The 25,811-nt window shown below is 51.5% G+C and overlaps 1 protein-coding gene across 1 annotated transcript; it reads right to left on the bottom strand.

Annotated features, from left to right (window-relative positions):
- Nucleotides 1–6,910: 6,910 nt before the first annotated feature.
- Nucleotides 6,911–9,892, bottom strand: LOC123165509 (uncharacterized). Its single transcript, XM_044583168.1, has 2 exons — nt 7,911–9,892; nt 6,911–7,240 (listed from the first exon to the last, which is right to left on the bottom strand). Exons 1-2 carry the CDS (start codon nt 9,741–9,743, stop codon nt 7,142–7,144), a joined length of 1,932 nt encoding a protein of 643 aa, XP_044439103.1. The 5' UTR covers nt 9,744–9,892; the 3' UTR covers nt 6,911–7,141.
- Between the last annotated feature and the right edge of the window lie 15,919 nt (nt 9,893–25,811).

The following is a 25,811-nucleotide window of genomic DNA, read 5'->3' as shown; positions in this document are numbered from 1 at the left end:
TCTAGCGAGGTGGCTCCTGATTCGTGGTTCTCCGGTGTAGCGTGGGGTGGCAGCAGTGCAGGGCACGGCGCGCGGCGCGCGCGGCGGTGCTGCGGGCCCGATCTGGGCCATGCAGGGCCTGCGCGTGCAGGGGCGGCGTGGAGCTCGGCCGGTGCACCGGCGGCCGGTTCCGGCGCGTGGAGGTGCAGCAGTGCTGCTGCTGTTGGTGGTGGTGCCTTGCGGCCAAGGGCGTCGAGGGGCGCGGCCGAAGTGCGCCCCAACTGCGAGTGATGCAGATATGGTCTCCGGCGGCTTTGCTAGCATGCATGGGGAGCGCTGGTGTTTCTGTTGCTTGGCCGCGGCTCGGAACCACGGTGGTTCTTGGCTTCGGGCAGCGCTCCTCCGTTCCTATCGGCATGGTGCTTGGTAGGGCACGGCGACTTGTGCTGCGTCCGGTGGCTGTGCGTCTGGAAGGCCATTGATGGATCTGTCGCCTCGTTCTGGTGGTTGGCCGCCGGTGGTCTCCGCGAGGTGTGGTTGACTGCGGTGGGACGGATTTAGTCACGTGCGGTGGCGGGCTGCAGTGACTCTTGCTCTGTGGTGGTGCAGGGAGCAGCGATTCGCAGTCTACCGGTGCTCCTCGGAGGTGGTCTGCTCACTTGGGCGAAAGCCACTGCTCCTGCCGGAGCCGGCGATGGTGACGCCCACGGGTGCCGCTTACCTCCTTGGAGGCATCGCTGTAATGGTGACTTCCCCTTCAAGGCTCCTGGGGAAACCCATGTTCCTGGTTCGTCCGGAACGGCTGATGGCGGCGCTTTTCGCGTCGCATTCCTTCCTGAAGGCATCAGCTTGGTGGATTGTGTGGTGGCTGCTCACTGCGGGTTGGACGATGGTGGTGGCGCGGCCGGCTTGCGCTGGTGTGCTCGGAGAAGCGATCCGGGTGTAGACTCGGCTCCTTGATGCCCTTCGGCTTCGCCGGCGGTGCCGCTGTTGTGATGTAGACTCGGTTGCGTGTGACTCTTCGTCTGGGTGTGGACTCGGTCGCTCGTTGCCTTTCGGCTGCACCAATAGCCTTGAGGCATCATGGGTGGTCTCGGTTGATTGAAGCTCTTCGTCTACGGTGGTGGTCTTCTCCTGCGGCTCAGGTTGGTAATGGTTGCTAAGACCCTCTCATGATTACCGTTGTGTTGCGGCGAGCTTGGTGCTCTTGGTGTTGTCTCGACTCATCTTTGCTCAAGGATGGCGCAAGATGCCTCTCAAACTGCTATTCGTTCCGTTTTTCTGTGGCGGAGCCCCAGTCAAGGTTCGTGTCTGGGATGACACTCGTTGATTGTGGATGCTCCTGAGTTGTGCCATGGGGCCGGTATGCCCATCGATGCGTTCGGTTGTTTGCAAAGTCCTGGTATTGTGATCTCGCGACAACACCCCACATCTACTTGTGTCTTTCATGGGTATGGTCTTATGTCTGCCAGCTAGGTCGTGCGTTGTACGGTTTTCGGCCCGGTTTCCCTTATAAACGGGGCCAATTTGTTAAGGTTTTCGATCAGGTTTCCCTTATAAACTGGATCACCACTCTGGCATTGTGGCCACTTTGAGTAATATATTCAGGTGGGGAAACTCCCCCCGATGATTCTAAAAAAAACTAAGTTTTGGGTAGATGAAACTTTGGGGCTGTTTGGTTTCTGCCCCACCTTGCCCTTCCAAATTATTACCGTCATGGGCGCGCCAAATAATTGGCGGTTGATTTGGCCGCCCTTGTTCCGCCCGTGATTTGGCGTAAACGTTAGAGAGGAATGGCTGAAGCCTGCTGGTGTGCTAAAATTTTGGCTTGCAACCAAACAAGCAGTGACGCCTCGGTCAACGTCAATATATTGGCAGGGCAGACGAAGGCTCTCATCCAAACAACCCCTTTCCTCTAAAATAGGGTGTAAAGCAACACTTAGGAATAGCCACTACGGATTCCAATCCCGCGGATCAAACGAGCTAGGTATGAAATATTCCTAAGTATCCAATCATCCAAAACATTCTACTATGAAATTGACCAAAGGAGCCCTAACATGTAAAAAAAACATGACACCATTTTTTTTTGCGGATAAAAAACATGGCACCATGACAGGTAGTAGAACATGTGAGCTCATCGGCGGCACAGTAAGCCGCGTATGCCTAACGAAAATGATGAGGGTGAAAATACTTGATTGTTGTGCTGACAGCTAATATTATATTGAACGATGTACTCAAGCCGCCAACCTTGCTCAGTTCCTTTCACTTTCAAGAAAAGAGATCAGTGCCATGTCAAAATGGATACCTTCTGTTTGACCACAGCTTAGTTTGACTAATCTAGATTCTCGAAAAGAAAATTGACTAATCTAGATTCATGACAAGATACACAAGTCCTAACGACACTCAATTGGCTCGAAGACGAAGAGGATTGGCTTAAAGTACATTTATTCAAAGGAAGAACCACTGTGTTTTTCTTCCCATGAAATCTCTAATCATGATCCGATCAGGATAAAAATAACGCTTCTCAAAACACCTACTCATCATCAGTTTTTTTAAAGAGGTTGAAACCCCTTGCCTCTGCATAGGATACATTCATCTTTATTAAATTATTCAATAAAGTCTGACAAAACAAATATATGGATTAACCCAGAGACACCTTGCGATCCTTATCGTACACCTATAAATTTGATGATGTACCCTGACCTCGCATCAACACACACCATCTAAACCGGCAGCCTCACCAAGCCGCCCCATGGCGAGCCGAGAGCACCAACCTGTGACATCCCCAGATTAATAAACCCAAATTATGCTAATTGATCATGCCAAGTCATCATAATTATAACCTAAGAAAAGTATCTAACAGATAATCCAACTTTTAAATTCAAGTCAAATTTCAATTCGAAACGCAAGTCAAATAATTACTTCTTCAAGCATAGAAACAAAATGTTGGTCATGTTGCAAATATTCCTTAAGTAATTGTGATAAGTAAAGCAACGCCAATAAAGTTCTCAAAATGCCCCTAGGGATTAAAACAGTGGACCGACAGCAATTTAATTAACCTTTTCAATTTCTAAAAATATTTAAACCATTCCAAATGACCCCCAAACTCTGTGACATCTCCAAAATATTGCCCTGTATTTTGTGTGAAGTTTCATAAATAACAAACTTCATTTGGTCCCTGAAATAAATAGAAAACAACAGCTAAATTGTAAGACAGAAAAAAAGAAAAAGGAAAATAGGAACGAAACCATGTGCACTTAGGCCTATTCGCTACAGGAGCCGGCCCAGCCCACCAAGCCGGTTGTCTTCCTCCTCTGTTCATCGTGGGATTGCTAGACGCGCATGCTGCGTCCATGTCGCCGATGTCCACGTGTTGCCCATCCCGCGACCCGCTGCGATGGATAAGAACCCCCTCGACCCTTTGGCAAACCCTAGCTTCTTTTCCCCCTTCCCCTCACTCGATCTTGTCCCCGCATCTCACTACCGAGCCGCCACTACCATGACCAAGCTCATTCATGTGGCCACCGAGCTCCCCGCACCCTAAAAGCTTGTCCCTCAGCTCCGCCGTTCTCCTCTTCTTCGTCTTCGACCACGTGCTCGAGCTCCGAGCCCCTACGTCCTCGGGATCAACTCCGTCTTCCACCTTCGGCCACCATGGCCATCGAGCCTCCCCCGAGCTCACTAAGCACCTCTACAGGCTCGCCCTGAGCAGCCACACATTTTTCTCCTCTTTCCCCTTCGATAGCTCGCTCTAGCCGATGTTGCCGACGATGTTGAAGCTTGTCGTCGCTGCCATGCTCGATGTTGCGGCCACATACACCCAAGCTCGCCGAGCTTCACCTCGAGTTCCTAGCACCCCCAGGAGGCCAACGCTGCCTCCAACTCGCCTTGTCGTGCCTCCTGCGCTCGACCTCGAGCTCGTCCGATTTGCGCCCCCGCTGTCGTTGATTCTCTGGTCGACTTCGGCCATCTCAGCCCCTGCGACCACCGCCGTTGGACGCGGAACTTCACGGGCGTTCGAACGCACCATCCCGCGCTCCAAATGGAGCCCGATGGGAGAATCCCGACGCGACTAGTGCGTCGTCGCCGTGTTTTTGGTCGCCGGCGGCTAAACGTCGGCGCGCCACCGCCTCTGTGTCACTACCAGTGGGCCCGGGTGGTTAGCCATGCTAATTAAACCACTAAACACCCACTGACACGTGGGCCCTCAATGTAGCAATTAGTTAAATTAATTAAACTCTTGATTAGTTCAAACACTAGGCCCCACCGTTGCTAATTAACTTAAGTAAATTAAAATAACCACTGTTACTGCTTTATCAGTAGATCCTATACTGCTGCATAGCCTATCTTTGCTACTACTGTTGATACCATACCTGTTATCCTATATGCTTAATATAGATATGCTAGAGTCCCATTAGTGCCCTACATCGTTGTCCGTCTGCCATGCTATACTATCGGATTGTGATCCCTTCGGGCGATGATCACAGATATGCCTTATATTGCATACTATATATGTTACTTTGGTCGACCCTGGACTTTTGTGGCCTACGGCATGGAGTGACATGGATTGCAATGAGATGCCGTCGAAGACGAAGACTATTACTGCTTTATATTATATACATTTTACATGATACATTAAAGTCGGGTCGGCTCGGAGAGCACCCGCGAGAGATTTTCTGGCAGGTGGAGACCATCTAGGAGAGAGGTGGGCTGGACCCTGGTCGTTGTCCGCGGTTACTTAATAATAACACACTTAACAAGTTCGGTGTATTTGATCCGAGACTACCACTAGCATATACACACTAACCGCTACGTGGGATAATGGTATATGGGGCCCTCCGCGTCGTACGATTTCTCTCGAAAGCTTTGTCAGATGTCATAGTTCAGAGAGGCGGGCTGATTGTTGGGGTCAGCATCATGCCTGGATACAGAGGTGGGCTTGGCCCCCGACCAGTCTCGCGACGTGCAGGGGTGCTTAGGGGTGAGCGGACGAACTACCCATTCACGCTTAGGATTTAGACCGGGGGTGAGCTCTCTAGAGAGCCCAGGTAGGATTACAACGTATCGATCATTCGAGGCCGAGCATTACCTAGGAAAGTGTGTCCAGCCAGAGGTAATCGAGCGTATCAGGTATTGTGGTGCACCCTTGTAGGGAAGTAATCTATTCGAATAGGCGTGTCCACGATAACATGACGACTTGGAGTTGTATCCCGACCTCTTACAACTAAAACTAGATACTTGATAAAACACACCCAGATAACAGACAGATACCCCTGGAGATCACTTTCCGCAGGGAGACGTGGAGAGGATCTCTGGGCAGGTTTATTGATATATGTATGTGTACGATGATACCATTTTTGCTACTCTCTTCTACTGCTGCAAGATGATGGCCGCAGATGATGGTAGTCTTCGATAGGATGAGCTTCTCCCCCCTTATTCTGGCATTTTTGCAGTATAGTCCACAGGTACTACACCATTCCTTTGATACCGATGCATGTCTAGTATAGATCTGATGTAAGTCTTGCGAGTACTTTGGATGAGTACTCACCGTTGCTTTGCTCCCCTTTCATTCGACCCGGTTGCTGCAACAGCTAGTAGCACCGCGGGTGCAGGTTACCTCAATGGAGCTTACTACGTGAAGACCGATGGCCAGGAGTAGTTCGGAGGTCCCAGGCAGGAGGCCTTGCCTTTCAATCTAGTGTCGTTGTTTTGCCCAGTCTTCTTAAGGCAAAACTTGTCTAACTACGTCTGTACTCAGATATCATTTGCTTTGATGACTGATGCATTATGGGTCCTCGTGACCCGGGCTTGTAATATAAAAATTTATGTTTAAATTTGTGTCGTAGAGTTATGTTGTGATATTGACGCGAGTCACCGTTCACGATCGTGCATAGTGCATGTATAATTAGTGCATGATTATAAACGGGGGCGTCACACAACCAACCTAGTAGACCCTCAACGTGCACCGCATGTGCACGCTCTAGAATCCGACACCGCCATCTTCCGCCGTCCCCGTCTTCAGAGGGATCAATGCATTGACCTTGCCAGGCCCAACTGTTGTCGATGCCACCAAGACGCTAGACAATGCCACCATTCTGTGCGCGCCCATTGCTGAGACTCCACTGCACTACGCTGTCGAGACCCGCCATCGTCAATATGGTAGATGCAACACCACTCCACCTATTGGCCCCTCCAGCCAGCACCTGCTCCAAAACAATGCTTCGAGAGGTAGACCAACACCGAAGGAGCCGTCATCATCCGGTCCGGGAGACCTAAATCTAGGGTTTCCTCTGGAGCAGCAAAGCAAGGTGAGGACGATGCTTTCAACAAGGAAACGAAGTCTAAGACGCCGTCATGACGAAAATCAACATGGTTTTCACCGGCAATCGTGCCACTCCAAACCAGTAGCTTGTTGGATCCGTGCGGAGCAGCGCCGTGGAAGCGCACATAGCCACCGCAACGCCGACGGGGAACTAAAACACCCCTCGCTGACTCCTCTACCCGTCCTCGATAGACCACGAGCCAGACCGATGATGGATCCAAGGGGGAATTAGATCCACAGAACACCGCCGCCAACCATCGCCAGAGCAGTCCCCCATGAGGCGATGGCCGCCGCCCCCTGGCCGCCGCGCACAATCTCCGTAGTATCGCCCAGCTGCACCAGTGGACCACCGTTGCGACCAGCCGCCTCGAGCGCCGGGCCTACCGACAGCAGCGACCGAAGGGGGCTTCGAGATTCACGACTTTTGGTAGCGCTAGGGTGGGGCCCATGGTGCTGCCCTCGGGAGCGACGCGACGTGTACATGCGGGAGGTGGAGGTCTGGAGGAGGGTGGCGGCGGGAGGAGGAAGAGATCAGCTACTTATAATCAGGTACCATGTGCCTAGACTTGTATTAATCGATATTATTAATAATACTGTACAATTTCTGCATCAATCAAACAGAGGGCCAATCCCATGCATATCAAAACCAGATCTATCGGAAAATCCGATAGACATTAAGTTGCACTACAAAGAGGGCAAATTACAACAAGGAGGAATGAATCACAGCTGATGCAATATCTTGTATACCCGGGTATGTTACAAGGGAAAAGGCAACATGGAAATGCAGAGTAAAGGTCCTACGCATGTATTCTCTTCGAACATGTTGCCTTCCATCCAATGCTAGCTGCTCATCTCCTCTGTATCAGCAAGCACAAACTCTGTGTACAGGTTCTTCAATGCTATCACAACCGTCATAATAAGGGGGCCTAATATTGCACCCTGAAAAAAACACCGAATGGTCAGCCCAAAGTGAGTAATGAAAAGATTAATCCTCAGATGCACAATACAACAGAATTATGGTACAGTGGCATGTTCTCAGAGTAGCAGGATGATTCTTTGTGAATTAATGGACAAGCAGATGATGTCAAAGTACGCAGACATACTCCATAAAGAATTAATCAACACAACAGCTTTAGTACATACTCCGTATCTGTTAGCAAACTATAAGAACATTTACATTATAATACAGCTAAAGGTGCACAAAAATATATGCATAAATGCAGGATAGAGCGCAAACTTGTGGAGCAGAAAGATATGTGGAGTTACATGAACACAGAGGAGAGCAACGGTGTAACTAGCAGGAGCAGAAAAATATTTTTGTAGTGTATTGACCCGACTAGTCTGATTAGTGCATAAGTTTCTCTAGCTTAACAACTTGGCATGCAGAGGAAGACAGAAAATACTTGTAGCCTACAGTAAAAGCTCTTTTAGTCGCATCTCACAAAAAAGCCCTAGATTCTAATACCTTCTGGTTTATTTATGAAAATACCATATAGGAAAACTCATGCAACTGAACCACAGGAAGTTCATTATCATGGTATATGCAAGTTTGAACTGCGAAATGCACCTAATAACACAAACAAAGATAAGCCTAGAATAATATCTGTACCTCGAGAGCATTGGGAAATAATGTCATGCCACCGATTATGCTAAGGCCAGTCAGATACCCATTGTAGCCAGGTATATCCTCCTGAATGACCGTGGTTCCATAATCCATGATCACGAGGTGTATCACTGTAACCATAACCGCAAGGACATATCTCCCTTCCGTCAGCAGTTGTGCTGCGGCAAATACCGAGGACAGCCATGCTGGTAGTATTGGAAAAAGTGCACTGATGATTGTAAACACAGTTGCTGTGTACACAAAATGCACCTTGAAGAACTTGAGCAACAGCCATGTCAGGCATCCTTGGAATATAGCAATCTTGGCAGTGGCTAACAAGACACTGCTAATGGCATGGTCTATAACCTCGACGCAACGCTCCTTTACTTGTTTGGACACCGGTAAGAGGTCAATGACCTGCTCCGTTGCCCCGCTACCCTCAACAGTGATGAGGTAGTACAGCACCCACATAAAGACCATCAGCTGTGACACAAAATTGAGCACCTCTGCTGCACCGGAGAGAATGCGGAGAGCAATGGATAGCATCAAATTGGCACTACCACCGAGCACAGAGGTGCCGCTAGATAGCAGACTCTTTGCAATCTCTGTGCCCTGCAAAGCCAGGTCCTTGGCCTTCACCACTAGATCCTCCCTTGTGATTAACAGCTCCCTGAAGAATGAGTCCAGCTCCCTGTAGATCTCCAACCACTCCCTGTTCTTCACACGCAGCGTAATGGCCTGCAGCTTTAGCGAGTACGGGTGCGGTCTAGAAGTGATGAGCTCCTTGCTCTTGGCACCAGATGGGACTGATTGGCTGATCAAGAAGTGCTTGAATCCACTAGTGAAATCAGTAAGGTTGTATTGTACAGCCAATTGGTCTACCTGCTCCCAAACGGTTTCGACGAGCTTCCCTGAGTACTGCTCCACCAAGCCCGGGATGTCATTGTCGTCAAGCAACTTCTTGAGGCCAATCTTTTCGGAGTAGTTGCCATTTTCGACATGGGACTTGAGGGACATGACGGCATCCTTGCCCTCGAGGCCGATCTTGTAGGAGAAGAAGACGCTGCCCCCTAGGAAGCCAGCAATCATGCCAAGCATGAGGCCAACGGCGACGAGGGTCCTAAGGTGGCGGAGGATGCCGCCGGTGAGGAGGAGTCCGCGGGATGATGGTGTTCGACCGGAGATGCGGGAGGAGGCGGCACGGGGGATGAAAGAGGAGGGCTTGGGAGAGGCGGCGTAGAAGGCGAGGGAGAAGCCGAGGAGGAGCAGCGCCGCGGCGGTGCCGAGGCGCTCGAGCAGGAGGAGGAAGAAGAAGGATGAGGCGAGCCAGCGCAGCAGGCGCGGGAAGGACGGCGACGGCGGCAGCGGGCGGCGTAGCAGCGCGGCGCGCGCGTCGGCGAGGGTGGCCGCGCAGGAGCGCAGAGCTGCGAGCGGGAGCGCGAGCACGGTGGCGCTGAACCCGCCGCGGAGCGGCGGCTCCCAGAAGGCGACGAGCGCGTGCTGCGTCTCGCGGAGCGGGACGGAGCAGAGCAGCGCCCACTGCAGCGGGCGGAGGAAGTCGGCGAGCAGCATGTAGAGGCCGTAGAGCACGAGCAGCGCCGTGGCGAGCCCCGCGTGCGCCATGGCGATGTAGAGCGCCAGCCGCGCGTCCGGCTCGAGGGACAGCCCCTCGGCCTCGGCCGGCGGCGCCGCCTTCTTCCCCGTTGGCGTGGGCGCGGGCTTGGGCGGGTCCTCCGCCTGCTTTGGGCGGCGGACGGAGGCGGAGCGGAACATCTCGGACCAGGGGATGGTGGCCTTGCAGGCCGCGGCCTGGTCGTCGCCGCTGGGCACGAGAGCCATGCGGTCGACGGAATGCGGCGGCGGCGGCGGTGGGGCGTGGGAAACCCTGGCCGCCTCGCCCGCTCCGGTCCGCCCGGCCCCGCGCCGGAGAGGTGGTGGAATTGGAATCGGGGACGGGGACCGGGAGGGCGGAATGGATTTGGTGGGTGATTAGCGCGGGTGGGGTAACCATAATTGACGATTAATTACTGGGGGATTAATGTCCGTCGCCTTTTTTTTTGAAGGGATGTCCGTCGCCTTTAGGAAGGGGATGGGGTGGATTTCACCGATTGCTAACTGGGGGGGCCATGTGGGCCCCGCGATGTGTAACCACACGTGGCTGCCCGACAGTGAAACGTTGGTTGGTCCGACAGGTGTGTCGTGCCTGCTCCTTCTTAGCTGGAAAACAAATTAACAAGTGCTCCCACAGCAGGCACGACACAAAAGCATGACCACATGCTCATAGGGATGTAAATGGCGCCATCAAAATTAATGAAAAGGGGTGTGAGCCCGGTTGGAAGAAAATGTAAATGGCCCCATAAATGAGATGGTAAAGCTTTTTTTGTTAGCATGGTAGTTTGTTTTTTTGGGAAAAAAATCTCCAACTGTTAGACCGGGAAGTGGGCTTAAACATGCTTAAATGGTGTGCCGTTTACATTCCTAACTGCTTGATACAATTCTATAACAATAATGCTACGACAGAGTTGTTACACTTGTGATCCATTTGAAAACCATCCATCAAACTACACGTAGAACACAACATGTCGTAGAACACACCATGCCGACCCTGGGTAGCCGAGAGGACGTGACGTATGCGCAACATGGACCCATGATTGAAAGTAGTGACTTATCTATGTTGCAAATGGTTGACGAGCATGACGTTGGTGACAATAGAGATGCGGCGAGAGAGCAACACAAGGCATCACTAGTGGGGAGAAGTGGTGTGGCGAGGAGCGGGGGGAACGTGGTGAAACTGCGGTGGTGTTGAGGATATAGACCTTAGAGTCACCCGCCAGGAGGGGCCGGGTTACTCATATGGTCATTGCCAGAAGTCCGGCGCCAAGCCTGAAGACGGCGGGCCAAAGATGGGCTTAAGACCCGGATACGGCTTAAAGCCCGTAGTTGCAATCCTTGTTATGATAGAACTTGTAGTGTAAGGCAAGGATAGTTGAGAGTCCAAGCTGGACACTCTTATGAGCCGGCCGAGACTCTGAGAGCTGCTGGGCGTCAGCCTCCCTATATAAAGGGAGGACCCGACAGCGGTTTAGGGACAAGCACAATCTCATCGAAAGCCAGGTATAGCGGTTTAGCTCCCTGGCGATCGTAACCCTAATCAATACCACCTCAAACTGGACGTAGGCTTTTACCTTCACCGTAAGGGGCCGAACCAGTATAAACCCTCGTGTTCCTTGTCCCGCATTAACCCCTTCAAGCTTCCTAGCTGCGATGGCTCCACGACTAAGTCCTAGCTCGAGGACATCTGCCGTGGCAATTCCACGACAGTTGGCGCCCACCGTGGGGCCAGCGCACGATGGATTTGAGTTCTTGAAGGGCAGCTTCGAAGGGCTCAAGGGATACGCTGTGGGCCGGATGACCAAGAGTCGTCGCGGCAAGCTCTACATCGACGATGCAAACTAGGGCCCCGACGCCGGCTCAATTGAGTACGGGTACCGGGTCCCCTTCGGCGGAATTCATGTTTTCATTGGCAAGATTGGTGAGCCGGGCCCTGAGCCGGGTCTCTGCGCCGATCTCGTCGAGACGGCTCAGCGTGCGCGACCCGCCCGGGCCCGGCCTGCCTTAAGGCATGCTTTTGTGGGGTGTATCCATGGAGGACTCTCTGATCGATCTGGATCTGGTGATGAGACGGCCGCCGGCTCTGACGGCGAGTCGGCCACCGATGAGTCAAACTCGTTGTATCAACTTCAAGATGGCAGGCTCATGGGTTGTTCCGATGGTGACAGTATTCCGGACCTATTTGAGCCGCCAAGCCGGGTTGGAATCTTTATGGCCGGTGCGCAGCCTGTTCAGAACCCCGCTGCTGGAGCGGGAAACCCGGTGCCTTCTCTGGCTCAGGTGCTAATGGATCTCACGGACAAGATGACGACCCTGTTAACCGCCACGGTTGACCCGGCGGATCAAGCTCAGCATGATGCGGAGGTGGCACAGTTAAAATTGGATCTAGTGAAGGCTAAAGAGGATCTGGCAGCGGAAGGGATCATGATGACTGCGGAGCGGGCGGCTCTCGATGCCCAAACCCAGTTGATTCAAGCGCAGTCCTTCCGGCTCACGATGGATCAAAACGCGGCCAATGAGGTCCTGAGAAGGAGGCATCAAAAGGCCCAATCTCGACTCCCTCCGGTTTACGATCCACGCAACCTCTTCAACACGCCAGGTGCAGGGTCTAGTAACCCGCCAGGGGTCATAGTGCCCGGGTCTGGAACCCCTATTCAGCCACAAGTGATGGGGCCTCCCCAGGTGCCCCCTGCCCCGCCTCAGTACGTGCCAATACCACCGGGTCATTATAATAACCCGCTGGAGAACATGGTCGCTGCGGCAGCACGACTGGCGGCTCTCCCAGTCGACGGCGACTCTCCGACGGTTATTGAAACCCGCCGGGTCAGGGAACTCCTTCAGACAGCACTGGCACAACAAGAGGCGTACTCCTACAGCCGGGACATGATCCACTCGACCCCTCGTCCAGGCCGGAGCCTTTCACGCAGCAGACCAAGACAGAGCGCGGCAAGAGGCGGAGCAGGTGCCTCAGTTGACGGCTTACCAGACTCCCCTGGCTTATCCGACGACGTCCGTCGATGTGGGTATCCCTACCAGGACTGGGGGTGTCCCTTGTTTAGTGCCAGCTATCCGCAATGAACGTCTACCCAAGGACTTCAAAGGCCCTAGGAAGGTGCCTAATTACACGGCTGACTTACAGCCCGCAGCCTGGATCGAGAGTTACGAGATGGCCATGGAACTACTGGAGGTCAGTGAGGCGGCAATGGCCAAGTACTTCACCATGATGTTGGATGGGACTGCCCGCACTTGGTTGAAAGGGCTACCACCGAACTCCATCGGGTCTTGGGCTGAGCTGAAAGCCCGGTTCATCCAAAACTTTAAGGATACCTGCAGGCAGTCTATGTCAATTGTGGATTTGACTAACTGTAAGCAGCAGGAGGGTGAATCCACGACGCATTGGGTTCGCCGGGTCAAGGAGATCATACATTCGTCAGATAAGATGGATGCCGGCTCAGCAGTCTTAATGTTGGAGCAGAATTGTCGTTTTGTGCCCCTGAAGATGAAACTCGGGCGGCTTAAGCGCGACTGCAATGATATGGGTACACTAATGGCGGCTCTTGTCAAGTACGCCGATTCTGATGGTACCAAGGATCCCCCTTCAGATGATGAAAGGACAGGGAAGGGAAAGAAGAACGGCAATGGCAAGGGTCCTCAGCATAACCCGGGGAACCAAGGAGGAAGCAAGTGCAAGGCTGATGGCAGCTTAGAGTTTGTAGCCAACGCCAGCTCACAAGGTAATAACCAGCGACGCAAAGGGAGGCCCCCTCCCCGAGGCAGCGGGCCAGGCCCGACGCTGGAGCAACTGTTGAATGAGCCTTGTCCAAGGCATGGCTCTAGAGAGAAGCCAGCGACTCATCTATGGAAGGACTGTGCAATCATGAAGGCCTTTAAGAATTACAATGGCCCGGGCGGCGGCTCAGGCGCCGGCGGCTTTCATGGCCCGGGCGGCGGCTCAAATTCTGGTCCTCAGAACGGTCAAGGGGGCTTTAATCAACAGTCTGGCCAGGGTCATCAACTGCAGCAGGGGGGTTATCAGACCAATCCAAAGCAGCTTAGCGGTGGACAGTATCATGTGTTTACCACTAGTTTGTGCAAGCGAGATCAGAAGCTTCACAAGAGGGATGTGAATGCTGTTGAGCCGGCGGTTCCACGTTACTTGCGGTGGTCTGAACAGCCTATAGTGTGGAGCAGGGAGGATCACCCTCCACGGGTGGATAATCCGGGTCACCTGGCCCTGGTGGTGGCTCCTCAGGTGGGAGGATATAAGTTCACTAAGGTGCTCATGGATGGAGGCAGCAACATCAACATCCTCTATTATGAGACATTCCGTCGTATGGGGTTGATTGATAAGAACCTCAGCTAGTCCAACACTATTTTCCACGGTGTAGTACCTGGTAAGTCGGCTTATCCAGTCGGCAAGATTGAATTGGAAGTGGCCTTTGGGGATGAGAACAACTATAGGGTGGAGAAATTGACCTTTGAGGTGGTCAAGATAAGAAGTCCATACCATGCTATATTTGGACGGCCGGCTTATGCCAAGTTCATGGCACGGCCATGTTATGTGTACTTACAGCTCAAGATGCCGGGTCACAATGGGACCATTACGGTTCACGGCAGCCGGAAGGTGGCTCTGGAGTGTGAGGAAGGCGATGCGGCTTATGCAGAATCTGTTTGTGCAACAGAGGAGTTGAAGTTTTACAAAGACAATGTTGACCCAACAGATATGACCTCTCTGAAAAAGCCAACTACAGAGCAAGAGCCGGCAATGAAATTTAAGTCGGCTGATGAGACTAAACTTGTTGATTTTGTTCCAGGTGACTCATCTCAGCAGTTTAGCATCAGTGCCAATCTGGATCCAAAATAGGAAAGCGCGCTCATCGAGTTCATCCGTGAGAATAGGGACATCTTCGCATGGAAACCTTCTGACATGCCAGGTGTGCCTAGAGAACTCGCTGAGCACACTCTCAATATTGATCCGAAATTTAAGCCGGTCAGGCAGTTCCTTCGGCGGTTTAATGAAGAGAGGCGGAAAGCTATTGGTGAAGAGGTGGCCCGGCTCTTGGCGGCTGGGTTTATTGTTGAAGTCTTTCACCCAGAATGGTTAGCTAACCCAGTGCTCGTACTCGAGAAGAACGGCACTCGGCGGATGTGTGTGGACTACACGGACTTAAACAAGGCGTGTCCGGCTGATCCTTTTGCCCTTCCCCGTATTGATCAAATTATTGATGCTACGGCGGGTTGTGCGCGCTTAAGTTTCTTGGACGCTTATTCGGGATATCATCAGATTAAAATGGCAGTTAAGGACCAGGAGAAGACGACGTTCATCACTCCCTTTGGAGCCTTCTGCTATGTGTCTATGCTCTTTGGGCTCAAGTGTGCACAGGCGACTTATCAGCGTTGCGTGCAGAACTGTCTTCATAACCAGATTGGGCGCAATGTTCATGCTTATGTGGACGATATTGTGGTTAAGTCCATAAAAGAGGAAACCCTGATAGATGACTTAAGAGAAACCTTTGATAATCTCCGGGTTTACAAGATGATGCTTAACCCGGCCAAGTGTGTTTTTGGTGTTCCTGCAGGCAAACTCTTGGGTTTTTTGGTTTCTGACAGAGGCATTGAAGCTAACCCAGAGAAGATCAAGGCCATCACCTCCTTGGCTAAGCCGGCGTGTATAAATGACATTCAGCGCTTGGCGGGTCGCATCGCTGCTTTAAGCCGGTTTATAAGCCGTTTGGGTGAGAAGGCCATGCCCTTATATCAGTTGATGAAGAAAACTGATAACTTTGTCTGGAATGATGCAGCTAATACCGCCTTTGAGGAGTTGAAGAAGCAGCTGGCAGAGCCTCCGGTCCTTGCGGCTCCGGTTGATAAGGAGCCCTTATTATTATATGTGGCGGCAAACACACGAGCCGTCAGTGTGGCTATGGTGGTGGAGCGCAAGGAAGAGGGTAAGGAGCATCCGGTTCAGCGGCCGGTTTATTATGTCAGCGAAGTGCTCATCGAGTCCAAACAGAGGTACCCGCATTGGCAGAAGCTTGTTTACGGTGTGTTCATGGCGAGCCGGAAACTTAAGCATTATTTCCAGGGTCATCCCATCACTGTGGTCAGTTCTGCCCCTCTTGGTGACATCATTCAAAACAGAGAGGCCACAGGGAGAGTGGCTAAGTGGGCTATCGAGCTGGGACCTCACGGTCTCAAATATGTGCCACGCACTGCTGTTAAATCTCAGGCTTTGGTGGATTTCATCAATGATTGGACAGAGTCACAAGTGCCCGAGCAAAAGCCGGATAACACATATTGGACTATTCACTTCGATGGGTCCAGGCAGTTGGAGGGCTCGTGGGCTGGAGTTGTATTGGCTTCCCCTAAAGGTGACAAGTTCCATTATGTGTTACGGTTGATGTTTCCTTGCACTAACAATGCGGCTGAGTACGAGGCCTTGCTCCACGGTCTTCGGATGGCTAAGGAGATGAGCTTGAGCTGGGTAAGGTGTTTCGGTGACTCAGACTTGGTGGCTCAACAAGTATCAGGCAAGTGGGACTCTAAGGACCCTCTCATGGCGGCTTATCGCCGCGAAGTTGATGCCATTGCTGGGCACTTTCAGGGCTACCAAGTGGAGCACATTGATCGCAGGAAGAACGAGGCGGCTGATGCTCTAAGCCGGCTAGGCTCTCAGCGAAAGCCGGTGCCACCTAATACTTTCCTGGATGTCCTGTATAATCCTTCTGTTAAGCTGCCTACAGAGGAAGACTTGGCTGTCCCTGACCCGGAGGCGCGACTGGTGGCGGCTCTCCACATCATACCGGACTGGGCAATGCCCTATTTGGCTTACATGACCCGGGGTGAGTTTCCTGAGGATGAAACTTTGGCCAGACAAATAACACGCCGGGCTAAGTCAATGATTGTTATCAATGGTGAGTTGCATCATCGCAGTGTTACAGGAGCTTTTCAGCGTTGTGTCTCCCCTGCGGAAGGTCAAGAGATCTTGCGTGAGATTCACGAAGGGGATTGTGGCCATCACGCCGGCTCAAAGTCTCTTGTGGCCAAGGCTTTTCGCCATGGTTTTTATTAGCTGACGGCTCATGCTGATGCAGAAGACTTGGTCAGTAAATGTGATGGTTGCCAGAGGTTCTCACGACGGGCTCATGTGCCGGCTCAGGAGCTGAGGATGATCCCAATTACTTGGCCCTTTGCGGTCTGGGGGCTTGATATGGTTGGGCCTTTCAAACGATCCAAAGACAAGAAGACTCACCTATTGGTGGCGGTTGACAAATTTACCAAGTGGGTGGAAGCTGAGCCAGTTAGCAAGTGCGATGCGGCCACGGCGGTTCAATTTATGAAAAAGGTGATTTTCCGCTTTGGCTTTCCGCACAGTATTATAACTGACAATGGCACCAATCTATCCAAAGGCGCCATGGAAGAGTTTTGTCAACGAGAGCATATCCGACTTGATGTCTCCTCAGTTGCTCATCCTCAATCCAATGGTCAAGCTGAGAGAGCTAATCAGGAGATTCTGAAGGGTATGAAGCCCCGGCTTTTGGTCCCTTTGCAACGGACGCCGGGTTGTTGGGTGGAGGAGTTGCCCTCCGTGTTATGGAGCATCAACACTACTCCTAACAGATCTACAGGCTTCACGCCTTTCTTCATGGTTTATGGGGCAGAGGCCGTCCTCCCCAGTGACATCCGTCATGACTCACCTCGAGTGGCGGCTTATGTTGAGGCAGACAATGAACAGGCGCGCCAAGATGCTCTTGACTTGTTGGACGAACAACGTGATGTGGCCATAGCTCGCTCCGCGATTTACCAACAAGACCTGCGCCGTTATCATAGTCGCCGGGTTAAAACCCGGGTCTTCCAGGAAGGCGATCTCGTGCTCTGGCTCATCCAGGATCAAACAGATGTGCACAAGCTCTCCCCGCCTTGGGAAGGACCCTTTGTGGTCAGCAAGAACTTGCACAACGGGTCATATTACCTCATTGACATTCGGGAGCATAAAGATTCACGTAAGTCGGAGGAAGAGACCCGTCGGCCGTGGAACATAGCTCAGCTTCGGCCTTACTACACTTGAGTCACCAGCTCTCGTGATGTACATATTTCTCTCAGCCATGTATATATTATGATAAGCAATAAAGCAGGACCTCTGTCCTTTTTTCTCCTCCAAATATGCACGTGTTGTTTTCATTGCAAGATTACATGATGACTTGAAGGAGGATCCGGCTTATGATCGTATTCGAATCTAGCCATAAGCAACAAGGTCACTTGGGGGCTTCCTGTTCAAACATGGGTCGTATTCGAACCAAAGAGAACATAGCTGTCGATACCCATTTGATTGGCAAAGTGCCGAGCTCATTGGGGAGTTTTCCTTGATCATATTTGAATCATGATTTCACCCCTTTGGGAACCGACGTGGATCGTATTCGAATCAGCGTCGTTAAACAATTCTTAAAATCACTTGGGGGTTTCCTGTTCAAACATGGGTCGTATTCGAACCCAAGATAACATAGCTGTCGATACCCTCTTGATTGGCATCGCCACACCCACTGGGGGCTATATGATCGTATTCGAATCTTAGCATAACCCCTTTGGGCCAGGTCTCTGGTCGTATTCAAACCGGAAGCCCCAAAGTTCTTCCAGTTTATAGTCAGTTTTGTCTGATTATTCCAAGTGTGTATGGCCGGGTCTTACTTTGCCGGCTTAACTTGGGTTTACAGTATTGCTGGACGCAATGGGTGTTATAAGACAGGTAAATCGGAGTTGCGGTACCAACCTTCTTATCCGGATTATCTAAACCGGAAGTATGCTTGCAGGCTGTCAAGTATGTTCTTACGGCTGTATTCAGGATATCATTGAAGACAAGTCCTTTTTGATTCATATTCCGGGTTATCTAAAACTTATGATTCTTAGGGCGGTAAGCCGCCTCGAGACGTGTGATTTGCCCTTCTATGCAGGATAATTAAAGGTACCTCTTTTGAGGTTAAGAAAAACAAAGGATTGATTATGACCCGGAGAAACATCAAAGAGACAACTTCAAAAGATTTCAGCATTCAATACGTGCACGATGGCACGGCAGAGATAAACTGTGGCATCTACTCTATTAAAAAACTCATCAAGTCTAAAAGGGTGGAGCATTGTTTGGTAAACCGGCTGTGGAAGTTAAGACGCTTGCTGGGTGGAAGTCTCCGGCTCATCTCTTCCTTCTCCTCCGGTTGATCCCAAGACCCGGAAGGTTGATGACTTCCAGTCGATGCCGCTGAGAGCTTCGAACTGGGCTTCCTCGTCAATTAACCCGAAAGGGTCAATCTCCGGGGCGAAAGTGTGCTGACGAGCCGACGGGATCAAGTTGAGGGCTTCATAGCGCGGGGTAGGAATCCTCTGATTTTCTGCGTCGTAGCCCGGCTGGTACTTGGTCAGATCGGTATCGTTGCCAATAAGGGTGGCCACCGGGCGTACGGCCTTCACGCAAGCTGCAAAGTCCTTCTGATCAAAGGCGGTGCCGTCTTCCTTCAGACTTGGGTAGCCGAGGGCGATGTCCGCCGGGTCTAACTCTGGCAAGAACGCCTTAGCCCGGCTCAGCGCAGCAATCGCTCCGGCTCTGGCAGAGGCCCATCGCAGCTCTTGGATCCGTTGAGGCAGTACAGCGAGCCGGCGAAGGACTTCTGCCAGGTGAGTCGGCACCTCGTTGGATAGGGCCACCACAGCTAAGGCACGCTGTGACCCGGTGTAGAGCTCCTCCACCAGGGTATACACGGCCTTCAGCTTGGTTACCGCGCTCTGGTTGAGGTTGGCACTTCTGGGACCTGTTTAACAGAATCAGATAAGCCGCCGACAAGGATGAATTATGAGATGCAAAAATTCTAAACTTGATGAAAGCCGGTGAGGCGACTTACCGAAGATCGCGGCCACCATCTGGGACACCTGGCGCTTTAGGCCGGAGAGCTCGGCGGTCTTCTCGGAGAGAGTCTTCTCCGCCTGTTCAGCCCGGTTCACCAATGCGGCCTTTTCTTCGGCCCACGCCTTCCGCTCAGCGTCAAACTCTGTCTTCAGCTTCTCTTGCGCGGCGTTGCTGGATACAAACTTGGCGTTTGCCTTCCGGGTCTCCATCTCTTGCATCTTCAGCCGGTTCTTGAGATCAGCCATGTCGGCCTCTAGCTTCTTGCCAGCAGCCTGCATACATTTCCGGGTTATGACATGAACAGTTACTATATAAGTCCCAAGCGTTTTCCAAGCAAAGACACTTGGCACTTGGGGGCTAATGCATATTGAACGTATCTATCTACAAACTGCCGGCTCAATTGAGTAAGCCAGAACCTAAGTCTACAATGTATTCAATCATAAGTCGTCGACTCGGGGGCTAGCATGGTAAAGGTAACTATGCAGTAAGTAAGAGGACAGCAGAATGATACCTCAGACTTCTACTGGATCTGGTTCACCATGGCAACCTCTGCGTCCCGGCTCTTGTGCACTTGGCTGATGTAGCCAGAGACAAGCTCTCCGATGCTCAGGCTGGTGTAGTCGGAGAGGTCCAGGTTCACCCGGTGGGGCTGCAGCAACTCCCCCTTAGCGGAGCACTTGGCCAACACGGTAGGTCTCCCCGGCTCAACGAACTCCGTCCGGGTGATTACCACGTCCGGGTCATTTGTTGGTTGAGCTGAGCCGGAGGCCTCCGGGTCAGCAGAAGCTTCTACAGGTGCCGTGTCCATTGGAGTGGTGGCTTCGGGGGCGGAGGCAGCTGGCGGTTCTTGGACCGTCACCTCCGGCTCAGGCAAATCCGGCTCTCCGGCCGACTTGGTTTTCTTTGCCCTCTTGGTGAGCTTTGCCTGGGCACTGAAAGAACAACAAAGGTTAGTATAAAAAGTATGAGCAAAGACCAGAACAAATATAAGAGGGTTATCATTACCCGGGCACGGTCTTGAAAGCCGGCAGACTTGACTGCATAGAGTCGCCGGAAGAGGGGGAGGTCTCCTGATAATTTGAGTCAGAAGAATTGAGTGGCTGACGTATAACACCCGCTAACGGATGAAAAGGGTACAAGTGGGAAATAACCTCAGTTCGGCGCTTCCTTGATGCGTCAGGTAACCCGGAGGAGAGGTCGGTGTCCTTGTTGGTCCGGGTGTGACGCCGGCTCTCATGAACCTGTCGCTTCAAAATAAATTGAGGATCTTGATAAGCTAAAGGATGTGAAGAGCTTACTTTTCGGGTTACCCTTCGGACTTTCAGCCTTGGCAAGGGCTCCGAGTCAGAGGAAAGTGACATTACCTCTTCAACCACCGGGTTACTTGCGTCAGTGTCATCCTGTCAATGAACAAGTATTGATAAGGCGGACAACAACAAACAACAAATACATCAAGGACTTAAAGGCTCAGGGGTTACCTCTGACTCGGAGCTGTCGCTTAATTGCATCAGCTCTGAAGCAGTAGGCCTGCTTCCTTTGTTGCGAGGGGCGGCTTTCTTGGCGGCTTTCTTCACCTTTATGGCCTTCTTGGCCGCCTCATGGTCATATTTGACCCGCCAGAACTTGTCGTCAGCCTGAAAAATACAATGATGATTTCTTCAAACGATTCAGATGAAAGTTATATACAGAAGAAGATAGGATGATCAGATTGGTGGCTTACCGCTGGGGCTGGATTGGTCTTGCAGAAGGGGGCTAACCCGGTCCTTCCGCAGTCTGCCAGGCTCTCATTTAAAAGAGCCTTGGTCATCTCCTCTGCAACGTCTTCAGGAAGATCATTGCGGCTGTGTCTCTGAGGGTCGTCCTTTCGGCCCGTGTACTCACACATCAAGCCGGGGCGGCGGCTCAATGGGATCACCCGCCACGAGATCCAGACCCGGACCAGATCGATTCCATTCAGACCATTGCCCAGGAGAGCCTTGATCTTGTTGATAGTAGGGAGCAGAGGCTGGCGCTCCGCCGGAGTCAGTTTATCTGACAGTGGGTGTGTTGATTCCAGACGTGATGGGCGAAAGCCGGGCAGCGGACTTTCATCAGCCGGTGACGTATCTTGGCAATAGAACCAAGTCATGTTCCAGTCCTTTGGGTGGCTCGGCGGCTCTGCGTAAGGGAAAAGGTAGTCCCTACGCCGTTGGATGGAGATGCCACCTAACTCCAGACTTGGCCCATTGGCGCACTCATTCTGACGGTCCAAGTAAAAAAGCTCTCTGAAGAGCAGCAGACTAGGTTCTTCTCCAAGGTAAACCTCACAGAAGACTTGGAAGTTGCAGATGTTGGACACTGAGTTGGGTCCTATGTCTTGAGGCCGCAAGTCGAAGAAGTTTAGAACGTCTCTAAAAAACTTTGAGCCGGGCGGTGCGAAGCCCCGGCTCATGTGATCCGCAAATATCACTACCTCCCCGTCCTTTGGCTGTGGTCTCTCTTCTGACGGGTCGGGGGCACGGTAGGACATGACGTCCTTCTTGGGTAGGTATCCGGACTTAACAAAATCTGCTAGTGTCTCACTGGTGACATTGGACCTCATCCAGTTGCAAGTAATGGAGGCTTTGGGAGCTTTGGGAGGCATGGTGAAAGTCGGCAGTCTATGACACAAAGGAAAACGTCCGGATTAATTATAAGCCGGAGGAAATCTGCAGCTCAAAGCTAAGGTGGCGGCTTATGAAGGGGACTAATGGTATATACCTAAGTACAGCGGGTTATTTAAGCCGCAGGGGCATTCAGAACAAATTGATTATCTACGGTCTTATCACAGCTAAGCCGGAGGATTCTACGAAGCATAATTTTCTTTAACCCGGAAAGTTCTATGGCGTGTGGTTTCTTTAAGCCGGAACTGTTAACCGCCGAGATTCAATGATTGCAGTTTTTTACTAAGTGTGGTAAACAGGTTTCACACATCGCAGTAAATTTTTTGGATCAAAACAGTCGGGCAAAAGAAAAGTTCCTAGACCTAGAAACAGATGCTGGAGAAGTTCTTGGGCTCGAACAAGGTTTTTATGCAGTAAAAAGAAAGCTGCTTGCATGTAAAATGGGTGCTAAATAGTCACCACAATGGTTCTATGCAAGTCTAAGATCAAAAGGAGGCAGTAAAAATCAAATCTACTGAGGCCCGTGACGAACTACGAAGAACACTGACGAACTACTCGAGCTCTAGTACGGATCTGCCCTATGGAGTGGCGAGGACTCACCGGAGCTGAAGAGGAACGGAGGTAGCCGCCGTTTTTCTGGACCGAGTCAGGGTGATGCAGCGGCCAAGGTTGACGAAGACCGGGGGCGCGACGGCGGCGGCAGTAGCAGAGCTCGGGCAGGGGAGCAGTGGCGCGAGGATGAAGATGAGGGAGAGAGAAGTGGCTGAGAGCCCGTCGGGCCGGCCTATTTATAAGGTGAGCTCATAAGTGGGCGCGAGAATCAAGGAGACCACGGCGTGGTTATCTCCCCACGAAACGCCTCGATTTTCGGGATGACAGTAAATGCAAAGATCCATTGCGGATCTGGCGGAGTAAAAAACGGGCTTAATGGAAGATGACGTCATGGCGGATTATCCGGAGTCCGGAGGATGACATCACGCCGGGTTATGGCCTTCACACAATTGTAAGCCGGAGGTTTTCTGTCGAAGGAATGGAAGATTGACATGAGCCGGCTCAAATCAATCTGGGGCCTAATGTTGAGGATATAGACCTTAGAGTCACCCGCCAGGAGGGGCCGGGTTACTCATATGGTCATTGCCAGAAGCCCGGCGCCAAGCCTGAAGACGGTGGGCCAAAGATGGGCTTAAGACCCGGATACGGCTTAAAGCCCGTAGTTGCAATCCTTGTTATGATAGAACTTGTAGTGTAAGGCAAGGATAGTTGAGAGTCCGAGCCGGACACTCTTATGAGCCGGCCGGGACTCTGAGAGCTGCTGGGCGTCAGCCTCCCTATATAAAGGGAGGACCCGGCAGCGGTTTAGGGACAAGAACAATCTCATCGAAAGCCAGGTATAGCGGTTTAGCTCCCTGGCGATCGTAACCCTAATCAATACCACCTCAAACTGGACGTAGGCTTTTACCTTCACCGTAAGGGGCCGAACCAGTATAAACCCTTGTGTTCCTTGTCCCGCATTAACCCCTTCAAGCTTCCTAGCTGCGATGGCTCCACGACTAAGTCCTAGCTCGAGGACATCTGCCGTGGCAATTCCACGACAGGTGGCGTGGCCGCGTCTACACCATCATCATCCACAAACGTGTACTTACATAGCATCTCAGAGCAGATCCTCATGGTATGTGCATAGCAAATGCTCCTCGTGCGTATGTGCATAACAAATGCTCTTCATGCGTATGTGCATCACAAACCAGTCATCAACATGAGACACAAATCCATGCTACTAATGTGGAAACAAAAATATGATCGACCATCGTTGTGTCAGCCACCTGCAATCCACCAACATGAGTATGACAACCCGATTCCAGCCACCAAGTGGAGCTCAATGACAAGAAAGTTACATCCATGACGCCCAGTCGCCCTCCCATGCATTCACAAAGTTGATAGGGGTGTTCTTCTCTGACTGGCCACCACTGAAGGAAATATGCCCTAGAGGAAATAATAAAGTTATTATTTTTTTCCTTATTTCATGATAAATGTTTATTATTCATGCTAGAATTGTATTAACCGGAATCATAATACTTGTGTGAATACATAGACAAACAGAGTGTCACTAGTATGCCTCTACTTGACTAGCTCGTTGATCAAAGATGGTTATGTTTCCTAGCCATAGACATGAGTTGTCATTTGATTAACAGGATCACATCATTAGGAGAATGATGTGATTGACTTGACCCATTCCGTTAGCTTAGCACACGATCATTTAGTATTCTGCTATTGCTTTCTTCATGACTTATACATGTTCCTATGACTATGAGATTATGCAACTCCCGTTTACCGGAGGAACACTCTGTGTGCTACCAAACGTCACAACGTAACTGGGTGATTATAAAGGTGCTCTACAGGTGTCTCCGAAGGTACTTGTTGGGTTGGCGTATTTCGAGATTAGGATTTGTCACTCCGATTGTCGGAGAGGTATCTCTGGGCCCAGTCAGTAATGCACATCACTATAAGCCTTGCAAGCATTGTAACTAATGAATTAGTTGCGGGATGATGTATTACGGAACGAGTAAAGAGACTTGCCGGTAACGAGATTGAACTAGGTATTGAGATACCGACGATCGAATCTCGGGCAAGTAACATACCGATGACAAAGGGAACAACGTATGTTGTTATGCGGTTTGACCGATAAAGATCTTCGTAGAATATGTGGGAGCCAATATGAGCATCCAGGTTCCGCTATTGGTTATTGACCGGAGACGTGTCTCAGTCATGTCTACATTGTTCCCGAACCCGTAGGGTCCGCACGCTTAAAGTTTGATGATGGTTATATTATGAGTTTATGTGTTTTGATGTACCGAAGGTAGTTCGGAGTCCCGGATGAGATCGGGGACATGACGAGGAATCTCGAAATGGTCTAGACGTAAAGATCGATATATTGGGCGACTATATTCGGACCTCGGAAAGGTTCCGAGTGATTCGGGTATTTTTCGGAGTACCGGAGAGTTACGGGAATTCGCCGGGGAGTATATGGGCCTTATTGGGCTTTAGGGGAAAGAGAGAGGAGAGGTTGGGCGCCCCCAAGGCCTAGTCCTAATTGGACTAGGGGGAGGGGCTGCGCCCCCTCCTTCCTTCTCTTCTCTCTCCCCTTTCCTTGACTCCTACTCCTACTACTTGGAAGGGGGGGAATCCTACTCCTGGTAGGAGTAGGACTCCTCCTAGGGCGCGCCATAGAGAGCGCCGGCCCTCCCCCTCCTCCACTCATTTATATACGGGGAGGGGGGCACCCCTTGGAGACACAACAATTGATCCCTTGATCTCTTAGCCGTGTGCGGTGCCCCCCTCCACCATAATCCACCTCGATAATATCGTAGCGGTGCTTAGGCGAAGCCCTGCGTCGGTAGAACATCATCATCGTCACCACGCCGTCGTGCTGACGGAACTCTCCCTCAAAGCTCGGCTGGATCGGAGTTCGAGGGACGTCATCGAGTTGAACGTGTGCTGAACTCGGAGGTGCCGTGCGTTCGGTACTTGATCGGTCGGATCGTGAAGACGTACGACTATATCAACCGCGTTGTGCTAACGCTTCCGCTTTCGGTCTACGAGGGTACGTGGACAACACTCTCCCCTCTCGTTGCTATGCATCACCATGATCCTGTGTGTGCGTAGGAAAATTTTGAAATTACTACGTTCCCCAACAGTGGCATCCGAGCCTGGTTTTATGCGTAGATGTCATATGCACGAGTAAAACAACAAGTGAGTTGTGGGCGA

Source organism: Triticum aestivum, chromosome 7D (genome assembly GCF_018294505.1).
Source record: "Triticum aestivum cultivar Chinese Spring chromosome 7D, IWGSC CS RefSeq v2.1, whole genome shotgun sequence".
Lineage (NCBI taxonomy): Eukaryota > Viridiplantae > Streptophyta > Magnoliopsida > Poales > Poaceae > Triticum > Triticum aestivum.
The sequence above is the reverse complement of the archived record's forward strand: the minus strand, read 5'-3'. Positions and strand labels throughout refer to the sequence as shown.